This window comes from Trachypithecus francoisi, unplaced genomic scaffold (assembly GCF_009764315.1).
Source record: "Trachypithecus francoisi isolate TF-2019V2 unplaced genomic scaffold, Tfra_2.0 Lachesis_group11, whole genome shotgun sequence".
Lineage (NCBI taxonomy): Eukaryota > Metazoa > Chordata > Mammalia > Primates > Cercopithecidae > Trachypithecus > Trachypithecus francoisi.
This window is the reverse complement of record NW_022681456.1, coordinates 125,593,963-125,608,324: the sequence shown is the minus strand read 5'-3', so window position 1 is coordinate 125,608,324 and position 14,362 is coordinate 125,593,963. Positions and strand designations below refer to the sequence as shown.

The 14,362-nt window shown below is 53.9% G+C and overlaps 1 protein-coding gene across 1 annotated transcript; it reads right to left on the bottom strand.

The window, feature by feature from the left end:
- Window positions 1-64: 64 nt before the first annotated feature.
- Window positions 65-14,362, bottom strand: TNFRSF1A (TNF receptor superfamily member 1A). The gene is made up of 10 exons (XM_033223118.1): window positions 14,034-14,362; window positions 6,025-6,178; window positions 5,671-5,799; window positions 5,301-5,450; window positions 5,014-5,092; window positions 2,169-2,242; window positions 1,919-2,032; window positions 1,588-1,616; window positions 1,099-1,387; window positions 65-938 (listed from the first exon to the last, which is right to left on the bottom strand). The coding sequence occupies exons 1-10, from the start codon at window positions 14,070-14,072 to the stop codon at window positions 628-630; spliced, it is 1,368 nt and encodes a 455-aa protein (XP_033079009.1). The 5' UTR covers window positions 14,073-14,362; the 3' UTR covers window positions 65-627.

The window sequence follows — 14,362 nt, the reverse complement described above, 5'->3', positions numbered from 1 at the left end:
TTCCCATCTCACCCCTCAGGATCTGGGCCTCTGCCCCCACCTCCCATCCTGACAAACCACTCTCTCTAAGAGCAGAGCTTTAATTTCAGAAGTTTTAGTGTATTTACAAAAGTCCACAACTCCAGCTGAAGGCCCCATTGTTCCGTGCTCGCCCCTGCCTTGGGACAGTTCAGCTTGCTTTGTGCTTGTCCAGGCAGAGGGCATAGGCCTGCCAAGTTTCTATTAGTGTAACATGATTGATTTTAAAAAACAACCAAAAAAAAAAAAAACAAAAACAAAAACAAAACTGCTTATGTACTGTGAAAAAGGCTCAGGGACGAACCAGGGGCCCCTGAGCAGCCTTGCTGGTGAGGACACCCAAAACGGGCATGAGGCATAGTGTCCCTCATCCTCGCAACCACCCACTCAGGCTCTTGAGCCCACGGCGCTCCTCTCTCCGCGCGCGCAGTGCTGACTGTCAGCCGCGCGCATGCAGCTGAGAAAAGCTATGTACATCTAGAGGGTAGCACCAAGTAGGCGGCTGCTAGCCCCTGTTTGCCCCTCAAGGACCCCTCCTCTCCAGAAAAAAGTGGGGTTGGAAGGGGATCTTGCAGGACCGTCCTTAGAGCTGCCCACAGGGGCGCAGCCTCATCTGAGAAGACTGGGTCCGGGTGGGAGGGCGGCGGGGCCGCACAGCGCCTCCTCGATGTCCTCCAGGCAGCCCAGCAGGTCCATGTCGCGGAGCACGCGGCCCAGCAGCTCCAGCGTGGCCTCGCGCCGAGGCGTGCGCCGCCTCCAGGTCGCCAGCATGCTGTATTGCGCCTCGCGCAGGCAGCGCCCGTTCTGCAGCTCCAGCCGATCGATCTCGTGGTCGCTCAGCCCTAGGCGGCGCACGAATTCCTTCCAGCGCAACGGGGGCACGTTCTCCACCACGGCGTACAGCGTCGCGGGGTCATCAGCTGCGGGGACGCAGGCCGGTGAGCCTCCGGCGGCAACCCCAAGCCCTGCCCCGCATCCCGCGCCCTCCGCTTCTCCTGGTCCCCTCTGGGAGGCCGCCCGCGCTCACCTGGCCCTCCCCCAGCCTCCTCCCCCCAGTCTCCAGCGGCAGGAGAAACTCACTGTCTAGGCTCTGTGGCTTGTGGGCGCTGTCCTCCCAATTCTGAAGGGGAGTGGGGCTGGGGGCAGAGGCGAGGGCTGTCGCAAGGATGGGGTCAGCCCCCAGGTAGGGTGGTGCCATCTCTCTGCGGGAAGCCGCGAAGCTGGGACAGTCACCGGGGGTATAGGTGGAGCTGGAGGTGAAGGTGGAATTGGGCATGGGACTGAAGCCCAGGGTGGGGGCGAAGCCTGGAGTGGGACTGAAGTTTGGGGTTGGGGCCAGGGGCGTAGTAGTAGTTCCTTTAAGCTCCCCCTGGAAGAGAGAAGGTGGCGCAACATTAGTGGGGGAGCAAAAACCAAGCCCGGCCCCCTTTATTCTGGATAGGGGTTGGGACTTAGAGGGAATGAGGTGAGCCTCGGGGAGGCGAAGGATGATTCCAGGGGAGCTGAGTATTAGGCAATTATGAGGAATGGTCAGGGACATTTGGGAGTAGCTCTCTGATTTCATCTCACCTCTTTTTCAGGTGTTGATTTCCCACAAACTGAGAAAAAAGAAAGCAAGCATTGTAAATTTCACTTCCTCTCTCAGCCCTGGCACCCTAGACTCAGCTGGCAGTGGGGACTTGTGGTGACATGCCTCAGGGCCTATGTGGCCCCAGGGACGAGAGAGCTACTGATGCAGCTCGACCTCTCCCCAGCCATCCAGGGCCACCTTCTACCCAGAGTCCCCAGCAGAGTGAACTGAGGGGACATTCCTCACCTCCCTCCACATAGGTCCATCGCACCCACCCACATCCTCCCTCACCCCCACCAGCTCCATCTCCCTCCCAAAGGCCCCACTCACCAATGGAGTAGAGTTTGGACTTCCACCGTTGGTAGCGATACATTAAAACAATGAAGAGGAGGGATAAAAGGCAAAGACCAAAGATGATGACCAGGGGAAACAGCACTGTGGTGCCTGGAGACAAAGCAGGTGTGGGTCAGAGGAGGGGCAGAGGGGGGCCACAGGGATAGACGGATGGGTGGGATGGATGGGTGGAGACAAGGAGAGGGAGAGGGCAGGTGAGCACGGGCACCAGGTCACTTCTCCTCACCTGAATCCTCAGTGCCCTTAACATTCTCAGTCTGGGGTAGGCACAACTTCGTGCACTCCAGGGTTTTCTTACAGCTAAAGGAAGAGACGGCACTGGTGAATAGAGGCCCTACCATTGGAGGAACACAGAAAAACAACACAGATTGTTGGACATCCTTTCTTTACAAATATTTTTGCTGTCTCTTGATATAATTTGTTTTGGGAACTGATGCAGAAGAATGAAACACAGTTAATCATAGAATCATTTAATTTTAGAATTGGCAGGGATCTTGAAAAGGCTGTGTAGAAAATGTGAAAAGCAGTCAGGGTCAGGGTGTAAATTCCAGTCCATTCCTTGGCTAGCAGTGTGAATCTAGGCAAGCCATTAACCCCCAAGCCTCAGTTTCCTCATCACCACAGGGATCACCCACCTCTCAGGACTGAGGATTAAGCAAAATGATTATGCCTCATTTAATAAGTGCTTGAGAAGGTGACTAGCTCGCTGTTATGGGATTGCTGTTTCATCACTGTTTTGCTGATAAGAATCCTTCGGCAAAGAGAGGTTAAAGGGCTTTTTCTTAAATGACACTGCTAGTTACAACACCTGACTTCGGGGAGGGGGAGTCAAACATGCATATGAAAAATTTAAAAATACATGTTACTGGGGCAGCCAGAGAGCACACTGTAGAACTAGCAGATCTTCCACATTGGGAGTTGTCACTGGACAGTGTGGAGTGATGAGAACTCTATGGGGTGGTGCTGCAAGGAACTTGAGAGAGTGAGTTCCCAGCAGGAAGCTGAAAGCAGGGAGAGGCACTTTAGCCCACCTCTCAAGCTCATGGTGAGAACCACATAGAATAGTATAAAAGTGCTTTCAGGAAGAAATGAAGCCAGGTGTGGTGGCTCATGGCTATAATCCCAGCACTTTGGGAGGTCAAGGCGGGTCAAGATCAGGAGATTGAGACCATCAGGAGATCGAGACCATCCTGGCTAACACGATGAAACCCCGTCTCTACTAAAAATACAAAAGAAAGTAGCCAGGCGTGGTGGCAGGCGCCTGTAGTCCCAGCTTCTCGGGAGGCTGAGGCAGGATAATGGTGTGAACCCAGGAGGTGGAGCTTGCAGTGAGCCGAGATCGCGCCATTGCACTCCAGCCTGGGCATTAGAGTGAGACTCCATCTCAAAAAAAAAAGAGTGCTTTCAGGAAGAGACGAAGCCAGGTGTGGTGGCTCACGTCTATAATCCCAGCACTTTGGGAGGCTGAAGCAGGTGGATAACCAGGAATTTGAGACCAGCCTGACCAAACTGGTGAAACTCCATCTCTACTAAAAATACAAAAATTAGCCAGGCATGGTGGCATGTGCCTGTAATCCCAGCTACTCGGGAGGCTGAGGCAGGAGAGTCGCTTGAACCTGAGAGGCAGAGGTTGCAGTAAGCTAAGGTTGCGCCACTGCACTCCAGCCTGGGCAACAGAGCAGGACTCTGTCTCAAGAAAAAAAAAAAAAAAAAAAAGATGAAGATGAATGGAAAATAAATAGCTTTGTGTCAGATGTGTTGTAGGTTTTGTTTGTTTGCTTGTTTTTGGTTCTCATAAATTCACCAAATGAATGTCATTATGCTTACTTTAAATATAAGAATGGTAAGGCCCAGGCCAGGCTTGGTGGCTCATGCCTGTAATCCTCGCACTTTAGGAGGCCGAGGCGGAGGATTGCTTGAGCCCAGGAGTCCGAGGCTAGCCTGGGCAACATCGTAGGACCCTGTCTCTACAAAAAGTAAAAAATTAGCTGGCTGTAGTGGTGTGTGCCTGTAGTCCCAGCTACTCAGGAGGCTAAGGCAAGAGGATGGCTTGAGCCCTGGAGGTGGAGGCTGAGCCATGGTTGTGCCACTGCACTCCAGCCTGGGTGACAGAATGAAACCCTGTCTCAAAAATAAATGAATAAATAAAAGTCAGGCTCGGAGATGTTAAGAAACTTGCCCAAGGTCACATAGCCAATAAGTGGCTATGCTGGGGTTCAAACTCTGAGAGCCCTCAGAGTTTATTCTTTGCAAGTGAGTGACAAGAACAGCCACTGTGGAGCCAGGAGTGAGGAGGCCTGGACTAAGAGACTAAGGGGGAAATACCATATTTCATCAAACCTAAGATGCCATCAAGAATCAAAGGCACTTTTCTTTACATGACTACCCAGACATACACAAAGCTGCCAATTAAACCATGATGAATCATCAATTATAGGAAGTTTGATTTCAGAGCTGTCAGAGTGTATGTCCCAGAATCAATGAACTATCGTAGATCCTATGGCCCAAGAATCTACATATCTGAGTTGGAAGGGCTACAAGTCCTTGGGGCATGATCTTCTATCCTCAAAGACTCCTTAAGATTTGAAGAGCAGGCCGGGCGCGGTGGCTCAAGCCTGTAATCCCAGCACTTTCAGAGGCCGAGATGGATGGATCACGAGGTCAGGTGATCGAGCCCATCCTGGCTAACACGGTGAAACCCCGTCTCTACTAAAAAATACAAAAAAACTAGCCGGCGAGGTGGCGGGCGCCTGTAGTCCCAGCTACTCGAGAGGCTGAGGCAGGAGAATGGCGTGAACCCGGGAGGCGGAGCTTGCTGTGAGCTGAGATCCGGCCACGGCACTCCAGCCTGGGCGACAGAGCAAGACTCCGTCTCAAAAAAAAAAAAAAGATTTGAAGAGCAAGGGGAAGGACTGCCTGGTGTCTTAATGAAGTGTCTCCCACTCAGTCAGTAGGAGCCTGAGCACTCTGGGGCATCCTGGCATACGTTGTCCCACTAGTGGCTCCCACCAAAGTCACCCATCCCAATCCATGCCACCATCCAGTGCCCAGCAGCTCTGAGAGATACTCACTTACTACAGGAGACACACTCGTTTTCTTTTAGAAAGAACCCTGCATGGCAGGTGCACACAGTATTCTGTTTCTCCTGGCCTGTAGGGAGAAGTGCAGCACAGCTAAAGAAGGAGCACCCTGCACCCTCACCCCACAGGACAGAGGAAGTGACAAGGGACAGGGTGGGGGCGGCCAGAGAGGAGTTGGTCGTCAGACCCACAGACTATGGGAGGGGGAAGGAAAGGAAATGCCGCTACATGGGGAAGGGGCCAGCCCCTGGGCTTGGCGTCAGGAGAGCTGCACTCACAGGAAAGGTGCACGGTCCCATTGAGGCAGAGGCTGCAATTGAAGCACTGGAAAAGGTTTTCACTCCAATAATACCGGTACTGGTTCTTCCTGCAGCCACACACGGTGTCCCGGTCCACTGTGCAAGAAGAGATCTCCACCTGGCCCATTTCTGGTGAGGGGAGAAGATGGGGTATGAGTCCTGCATCCTCCTGTCCCTGCATCCCCTTCCTGATATTCCCCTAAGTGTGTGTCTGTCTCTGTAACACACACTCACATCCATGCAGTGTCCCACCAACACACACACCTTCCTGCCCACACCAACCAGCCTGCACACAGGCACGCACACACCGGTCAAGACCTGCCTGACTCTCCGCCCTGTGAACACTCACCCTTTCGGCATTTAGAGCAGCTAAGGCAGTGTCTGAGGTGGTTCTCTGAAGCGGTGAAGGAGCCGCTCTCACACTCCCTGCAGTCCGTATCCTGCCCCGGGCCTGGACAGTCATTGTACAAGTAGGTTCCTGTGAATGGAGCAGCAGAGTTAGGCTGCAGGTGAGAGTTCAAGGAAGGAGCCCCATGCTAGGGACAACAGCCAGAGCCAATTCCCTGAAGTCTCTAGGAGAGGAGGGAGGGAGAAAATCCCAGTCCAGGAGAGGCAGCAAAGTTAGGGAAGAACATCTGGAAGAAGCAGAGGAAGCAGCAGCACCCCAGACCCGAGGGCATTCACCGTTTCCACTTGTCCCTACCTTTGTGGCACTTGGTACAGCAAACGGAATTATTTTGAGGGTGGATATATTTTCCTTGGGGACACACGCTATCTCTCTTCTCCCTGTCCCTGAGGTGAGGGACCAGTCCAATAACCCCTGAGGGGTATATTCCCACCAACAGCTCCAGGAGCACCTGGGGAAGAATCAGATAGAGGAGACACCATCAGGAGAGGGAGGGATGGGAAGCGTAGGGGCAGCAGATCTAAAACTTCCCCAGCTCTGGCCGGGCGCAGTGGCTCAAGCCTGTAATCCCAGCACTTTGGGAAGCCGAGGCGGGCGGATCACGAGGTCAGGAGATCGAGACCATCCTGGCTAACACGGTGAAACCCCGTCTCTACTAAAAAATACAAAACACTAGCCGGGCGAGGTGGCGGGCGCCTGTAGTCCTAGCTACTCGGGAGCCTGAGGCAGGAGAATGGCGTGAGCCCGGGAGGCGGAGCTTGCAGTGAGCTGAGATCTGGCCACTGCACTCCAGCCCGGGCGACAGAGCAAGACTCTGTCTCAAAAAATAAATAAATAAATAAAATAAATAAAAATAAAAAAATAAAAATAAAACTTCCCCAGCTCAAGTCCTTCCTTGTGGAACATTCTGCCCAGGGCAACCCACTCACCAAGGTTAGAGTTCTTCCTTGAATCTTAGACAGTTGGGATCACACAATCTGATGCTTAATTGTTCTCTAGTTGTCCTGTGTGTTCATTTTTGTTCCCTCAACTCAAAGCTAGTAGGCCCCAGACCTAAGCTGTATTTTTTTTTTTTTTTTTGAGACAGGATCTTGTTGCTCTGTTGTCCAGGTTGGAGTGCAGGACACAATCACTGCAGCCTCCACCACCCACACTCAAGCAGTCCTCCCACCTTAGCCTCCTGAATAGCTGGGACTACAGGCGTGCACCACCATGCCCAGCTAATTTTTTTTTTTATTTTTAGTAGAGGCAGGGTCTTGTTATGTTGCTCAGGCTGGTCTCAAAATCCTGAGCTCAAGTGATCCTCCCACCTTGACTTTCCAAAGTGCTAGGATTACAGGCGTGAGTCCAGCCCCGTATTTTATCCTTACTGTGAAATCCCCCACAGCAGCTAACAGTGCTGCACACAGGGCAGATGTTGAAAGGATGTGTTTTTGATTGGGAATTGGCAGGTTACTTCAGTGATGGCCCTTTCTTCCAACAAGCAGCCCTAAAGATTGGGGTGGTGTTTCTCCATCTGGGTGCTGGGTTCACCATGTGATTGCTTTGTGAACATTCACAGAGGTAAACAATGAGGATCTGTGCACATCCCGGGAGTATTTCTAAAAAAGTCAGCTGGTGGTGGGGGCGAGTGATGTTCCTGTGAGCACCACTCCTGGGGAGTGGGCAGAAGCAGAAGGAAGTTTCTTTACATGCTTGTATCAAACCTTACTCTGCCTCCTGCCCTCACATTCCCTGGCCCATCCCCTCCACCTCAAAATTTACACGAACACCCAGGGTTGGCAATGACAAATGGGGAGGAGAGTAAAAGGGAAAGGTTGGGGATCCCACATGGGTAGACGGTGGACAAAGTTGAGATGGGGGGAGGAGTGGGCAAAGGTGTGCAGGACACTCAAATAGAGCTGGCCAAGGCTAGTGACTCAGCTTGGATGACTGTCAGGTGGGAGTTGAGGGCGTGCTGGGGAGTCCTGGGGCCCCCTGCACGCCATGGTACTCTGGAAGGTATGCTTTGCAGTCTCAGGCCAACCCCACAGCAGCTAAACGGCTTGTCCTGTTCTGGCATCAGTGCCAGGAAAGTAAAGCCAGGAGTGAATATTTAGCTCCAACTTGAACTTTGATCTCTGCCAGCTTCATTTCTGGTTTTCCCTGCGCTTTTTTTTTTTTTTTTTTTTTCTCTACTATAAGAGACACTTTGTGTAAAGATAAGAGGGTGTCCTCAATGTCTGTTAAACACTGAGGAGCAACTGACTCACCAGATCACAGAAACCCTAGGGCAGGGAAGGAGGGCCAGGCAGCCCACAGCCACCCAGCCTCACCAACTCCACATCTCGGAGCAGGAGGCCAGTCACACCCTGAGTCAGCCACTGGGAGATGCTGCAGCTGTAGCTGCGCAGGCCCGGAAGTTCAAGCCTCAGCCGCAAACATGGGAAGTTACACACAGAAACACAACAGCAGCCCCCGCAGGCGGAGGTGTGCACCCCTGCTCAGAGGACAACCTTCCCCAGCCCACACCAGCCCACACCATGCCACCTCCCCTGAGAACAGGACTGGGGCTTCCAGGGCAACAGGAAGGGTTTGGGGTGGTGATGGGAAGAACTTCCCAATCCTGAAAGTGTGGTTCCTTTCCCTGAAGAAGCTATGGGAGCACCTAAGGTCACTGGCACTTTGAATCCCATCCAGGGGCCTTGAGGCAGAGTCAACAGGCAGAGACAGAGTCATGACGAAGAACTGGGGGATGCCAGCCTCAGAGAGCCTTCAAGGGAGCTTTTCAGGGACCTCTGGCCAGTGGGGGATGAGCCTCCCTGGGGGGAGGGAGGGAGAGAGGCTTTCTCAGGCCACATGTTCCCTTCTCTTTCCAGCACTCTGGGGGTTAAGTCAGATCCGGGAAAGGGAAATATTTTCCCAGCAACTCCGCCCCAGTGACTCAGGCCAGAGGGAGGGAGATCTAGGGAGGGGAGAGGGAACTAGCAGCTTCCCCAGCTCCTCAAGGGTCATGAGTCAGCAGAAAGGCAGAAGGCACCAGCCTGCAAGAGGGACTCCATCTAATCCCTTCTTCCTATGGCCCAGTCCCTTCTTCCCATCCCCACTCAACCCCCTTTCAACCCCTCCCCTTTCCAAAAGCCAGGCCACAGACCCTTGTCCCACTTGGCCCTCATGTTCCGGGAAATGCCTCCCTCTCCCAATTCCATCCCAAAGGGAAGTCTCCCTCGACCCTGGCTTCCGCCCATCAGGTCTGTGCCCTCCCCTCCCTGAGGGCCACTTCGCTCCTCCTAGCCCCTCAGCATCCTTTAGCTGAGGCCCCGCCCCAGCTCCTCCTCCCAGTTCAACAAGTCTCCAACAGCTAAACCCCTTCCGTGAGCTCTCACTCCAGCCCCCAACACTCCCCAGTCCCAGCAGGAAGCAAGCCAAAGCTGCCCTCCCACCCTAGGTTCACCGCATTCCCACAGCCTGGCTGGTTCTGGCCAGCTGTGCTGGGTTTGGGGGCCTCCCTGGGGTCCCCAGACAATCCTTAGGAAATAAGGCCAGTTCTGAGTCTCCACAGCCCCTCCCCAAGCCCACTGGCAGCACAGGAAAGGCTCCAGAGCCCTGAACACCCACTTCCAGGAATGAGGGAGCAGACAAGAAGGGATGTCAGATGGAAGAACCAGCCCTGCTTCCCAGGCTTACCCTGGCCCCCAGAATGCTCCGGGTCAGCCCTCTCTGACCCCTAGGAGCCAGGGCCCTCAGACTCCCCACCACTGGGCACCACGGCTGGCATCAACTGGCCCCAGTGAGCCCAGTCCTCAGCAGTTGCATGAGTGAAGCAAAACAGCAGAAACAGGAGGTGAGCTCTTTAGGCCCAGACTCCAGCCTGGAGCAGAAGGGCAGGAAGCTGGGGTGCCTGTGGAGAGACAGTTGAGGGGGTGGCCCAACACCCCTCCAACTCCCCCACAATTTCCGCCAGAGAAGGCTTTAAAGTGTGATTTCCTGTGCTGGGGCTGCAGAGTGGGGAGGCGAAGCTGAGATCGGCCTTGTGGTCTGACCCTGATCCAGCCACCTTGCAGGGACCCAATCAGTCTTCCTTTCCCCGTCATTCATGTGTCTGTTCATTTAATGTCAAGATGTTGGGGGAGGTCATGGCAGCTTCTCCTCCAAGGGCCCAGCTGAGATCCCATCTCCCTCCCATGAAGCCTCCATTGATGATGTCTGTTTCCTCCACCCCAGCTCCTGAGACCCACAGCCCCTGTGGGCTCAGCTCACGTGAACTGACCCTATCTACTTTTGGCTCTTCTCATAATATGGTTATGTTGGTTGACAGATAGGATCTCCCCAAAGTGACCACGAACCTTGTAAGATGACAGATCAAATAATGTGTTGGTCAGAAAGTGTCTTATCCTCCCCTGGTGTCCTCTCAGCAACCAGAACCAGGCCTCCAGACTGGGAGCAGATAAATACAGATCAACTGATTGATCTAATGACACATCTGTCTTCCACTCTGGTGGAAGCCAGTGATTCCCAAAGAGGGAGATGAGACAGCACCCCTGGGAGGAACAGATTTATCTCCAGGGGAGAGTTTTCAGACCATCCCCCACCTCCCCACACACAAGCACACACACCCTTACTGAGGAGTCTGGTGTGCTCCTCTCCTGAGAACCACTGATGAGTGAACACAGTGCGTCCGAATGATACAAAGGCAGAAGGAAGTTGGAGCACCTCTCCTCTAGCTTGGTAGGTGCACCCTTCCACACGACCATTCCCCTGGCCCTTAACATGCCCCAAACGGAATTCATCCATCTCCTCACCTAGACAAATGTCACACCATCGACTTCCCGGATGAACGTTGAGACCCTGCCACGCTCCCTCCCCAGGGCCCTGTCCCTATCCCTGCTGCCATCCCATGTGTCAGTTTGTCTTGCAAGGCCTCCCTCTGTGATCTCTCAGCCCTCTCTGCATCCCTGGGTTGCCTCACACCTGGGTTATTGCAGTTGTCTTCTAGCCTCTCTTCTGCTCCCACCCATCCTACACACTTTTTTATCTTCATTCCGGCTTTACCTGGCACGCATAAGTGTGTGAACCTTCCTCTCCGTCTCCGGAGCCTGGCTCCAAACATTCCTGTGGTCATGGAAATGATCTGAATGGGCACCTCCAGGGATGCTTCACTTCTCTTTTTTTTTAAACAGGGTCTCACTGTCGCCCAGGGTGAAGTGCAATGGCACACTCATAGCTCACTGCAACCTTCACCACCAGGATGGAATGTAGTGGTGTAGTCAGGGCTCACTACAACCTCCACCTCCTGGGCCCAAGCGATTCTCCTGAGCTCAGTCTCCCGAATGCTGGGATGACAAGCACGCCCCACCATGCCCCGCTAATCTTCGTATTTTTTGTACAGATAGGGTTTTACTGTGTTGCCCAGGCTAGTCTCGAACTCCTGGACTCAGGCAATCCACACGCCTCGGCCTCCTGAAGTGCTGGAATTACAGGCATGAGCCACGGCACCCATCTGAGATGCCTCACCTCACTTGTAATCACAGTCCAGGCACAGAGTGTGCCCTAGGAGAACAGCTTCTGAATAAACGAGTGAATGAATTCCTCCACCTGGGACCATATTCAACACTCTTCCTCCATCCTCTACCCGACTCCCTCTAATTCTCCCATTCATATTTCTTAGTGTTTCTCAACATGGTCTTTCCACTCCCACCAAGGTGTCTGATTTCCTGCCACCCTGCCCATCAACACAAAATTCCATCTCTCCATTCCTCTCCCCTTCCTCACATCAGTGTCCGATTCTGCCTGCCTCCTTTATAGCTACCCTGACAGGCAGTGACTTCAGATGTCGGCTCCACATCCACTTTTCTATGAGGCTTTCCCTCCCCCATCCCATCTGACCCATCTCTTGTTCCTTAATTCATTCAGCAAATAGTTAAGGAGTACAGTTTATGTGACAGGTCCTATATGGGTGCTAGGGATGCTGAGGTGGATAATACACAGCTCGTGCTCTCAAGAACTCTCACTGGAGTCAAAGACAGTCAGTTGTTGGCACTGACATCTATACAGGGAATGCTGCAGTTGCACGGCGAAGGACACTGAAGCAGCGTGGGGAAGCTCCTGGATTTTCTGGAGCTGAGCACAGGAGCTGAGACCTGCTAAGCAAGGCAAGGCAGTGGACTAAGGCTCATCTCCTTCCCCAGTTCTTTCTCCTCCCATTGGTGCTCCAGGACACCACATCACCATGCATTTGTGGATATTTTCCTCTGGATTGCTCTGAAATCATTTTTCACTGTAAGCCATCTTGGTTCCTAGGCTGTAAGCTCTTTGAGAGCAGCAAAATTCTGTTTGCTTTGCCACCATCTCTCCTGTATCATTCTTCCCTAATCCCCTACCTCACCTCACCGCCCCCCACCCCTACCTCCACCCCACCAACACACAGTGAGCTTTGCATTGCCCATTGAATGGTGAGAAATTCAGAAGGATGTTGCACTCCCTTTGTTTCCCTTTCCCCCGGCTCCAGGCCAGGCTTCTGTCTCTTAGGAGATGTAATCCCACCTGGGCTAAAGCACCCCAGGACCCAGGCACTTCCCTTTACCTGTTCAGGCTACATTTACCCTCTGTTTTCCAAACACAGGTAGCCACCCAGTAATTACTACTAATCACAGCAATATAAAAATGTTATTGAGTGCTTTCTATTTGCTACAACCTGTTCCCCTGATGGACTGTCAAAGCTATGGGCAGGGATTTTGTTCTCTGCTGTAATCCCAGCACCTATCACAGTGTCTAGCCCAGAGTGCACACTTAACAAATCAAAGGAACACTTAACACGTATCAGTCTATTCAATCTTCAAAACAACAGTATGAAGTCATGACTATGACCCCCGTTGTGGAGATAAACAAAGGCATGAAAGGTTATAGAAGCTGCTCCTGTTCGTGCAGCAGGTGGGTGAGGGAGCCAGGGCCACCCCCAAACAGAAAACAGAAGCAGGATGTCAGGGCAGCTGGCTGGTGGCGAGACCGTCGGGGGGAAGGACAGTGGGAGGAAGGGAAGAGGGGGTGGGACTAAGGAGGAGGGAGAAGGAGAAGAGTGAGACCCTGACAAGGGACGTGCTGCTTGGGGGACCTGAGGCTGGCAATGTGGGACCAGAGCGGAGCAGAAAGGAGGGAAGGAGGACTAGCGAGAAAAGATTTCAAAAAAAGAGGCTCTGAGAAGTCTGAGGAGAGTCTGGGGAGATTGTTGGAAAGAAAGGAATGGTGGGAGAGGAAAAGTATAAGGCACGAAAGAGAGGGGAGGTAGGCGCAGCCTTCAGAGGCCGGGCAGGGCAGGGCCACAACAGGACAGGGAAAGTCTGCCCAACTAGATGGGCCCGGAGCATCTGAACAGGATGATTCCCGGGCCAAGACGTGGAGGACGATGGAGGATACATTGAAACAAGGCTGAGGCCAGAGAAAGGGACATTTTCCAGTGACGAAAACAACTTTCTACCAACTTCCCCAAACTGAACCGTAGAATAAGAAGCCAAGGGATTGTTGTTTAGCTCTGTGGGAAGCGGCGGGGACGGGAAGCCGGAGGACAGGCCCAGTGACACTGACCAGGTGGGGGAGGGCTAGCTCCCTGGGAAGGCTCAGTCCCAGAGGCCACCTGCCTAGCAGCAGGCAGAAGGGTAAAGAATGTCCCCAGGTGAGAGACCCGGGCTTGGCCAGGGTACTGGGGACGCTGTCCACTGGGTTGCCCTGCCCCATCCAGTGTCCCAGCCCATTCTCAAATACCTCCCACCACGGGCATCCCAAACCCACCACACCACCCCATCCCCACTCCTCAACTCACTCCCCGACTTCACCAGCCGCCAAACTCCCGCCCTACAGGGTGTGCTTTGCCAGGTTCCACAGGCAGCCTTGCCTCCCCACGGCCCAGCACACTCCAGGCCAGCCAGCTGACTGGAGGGACAGAATTCAGAACCATCTGGACTCAGAGCGCTAACCCTTCTACTCCCACTCCTTTCCTTTCCCCGCCAAATCTGCCCCACCCTGGGCCTATCACCTGCCCACATTCCCTTGGCCCTCGCAAACTTCCACGGCTGTCAGGGCTCAGGGCTTCCTTCTACTCTCTCCCTTTCAAACTTCTCCCATTCCCCTGCCTCAGCGCAGCCCCTACTCCAAGCGGTGGATGCATGGGGAACCCCACACTGGCAGTGGCTGAGGTTAGGACCTGCAGGCCTGAGGCTGGCGCCAGGACCAGGCCCGGGAAGGAGAGGCTCGGCCCCCTCCCGGAGAGGGCCCACGCCGGCCGGGTGGCGCCTCGCCCACCAGCCCACTCTTCCCTTTTTCCCTGGTCTCACCAGTGGCAGCAGTAGGTCAGACACGGTGGAGAGGCCCATGCCAGACAGCTATGGCCTCTCACTCCCCCATTTGGGCTCAGGACAGTGTGGCAGCGGCAGCGCTGGCGGCTTCCCGGGACTCGGTCTGTCCAGGACGTCCCAAGTGCCTTGGGGTGACAGTTGAGGGTTGAGACTCGGGCATAGAGACCACGGCCTGATCTTGAACCCCAAAGGCCAGAACTGGAGGCTGAGTCCAGAGAATTCTGAGAAAATTAAAGCAGAGAGGAGGAGAGAGGAGCTGGGAGGGGAAGAGTGAGGCGGTGTTGCAACAGCGGGACAGGAAGAGCTGG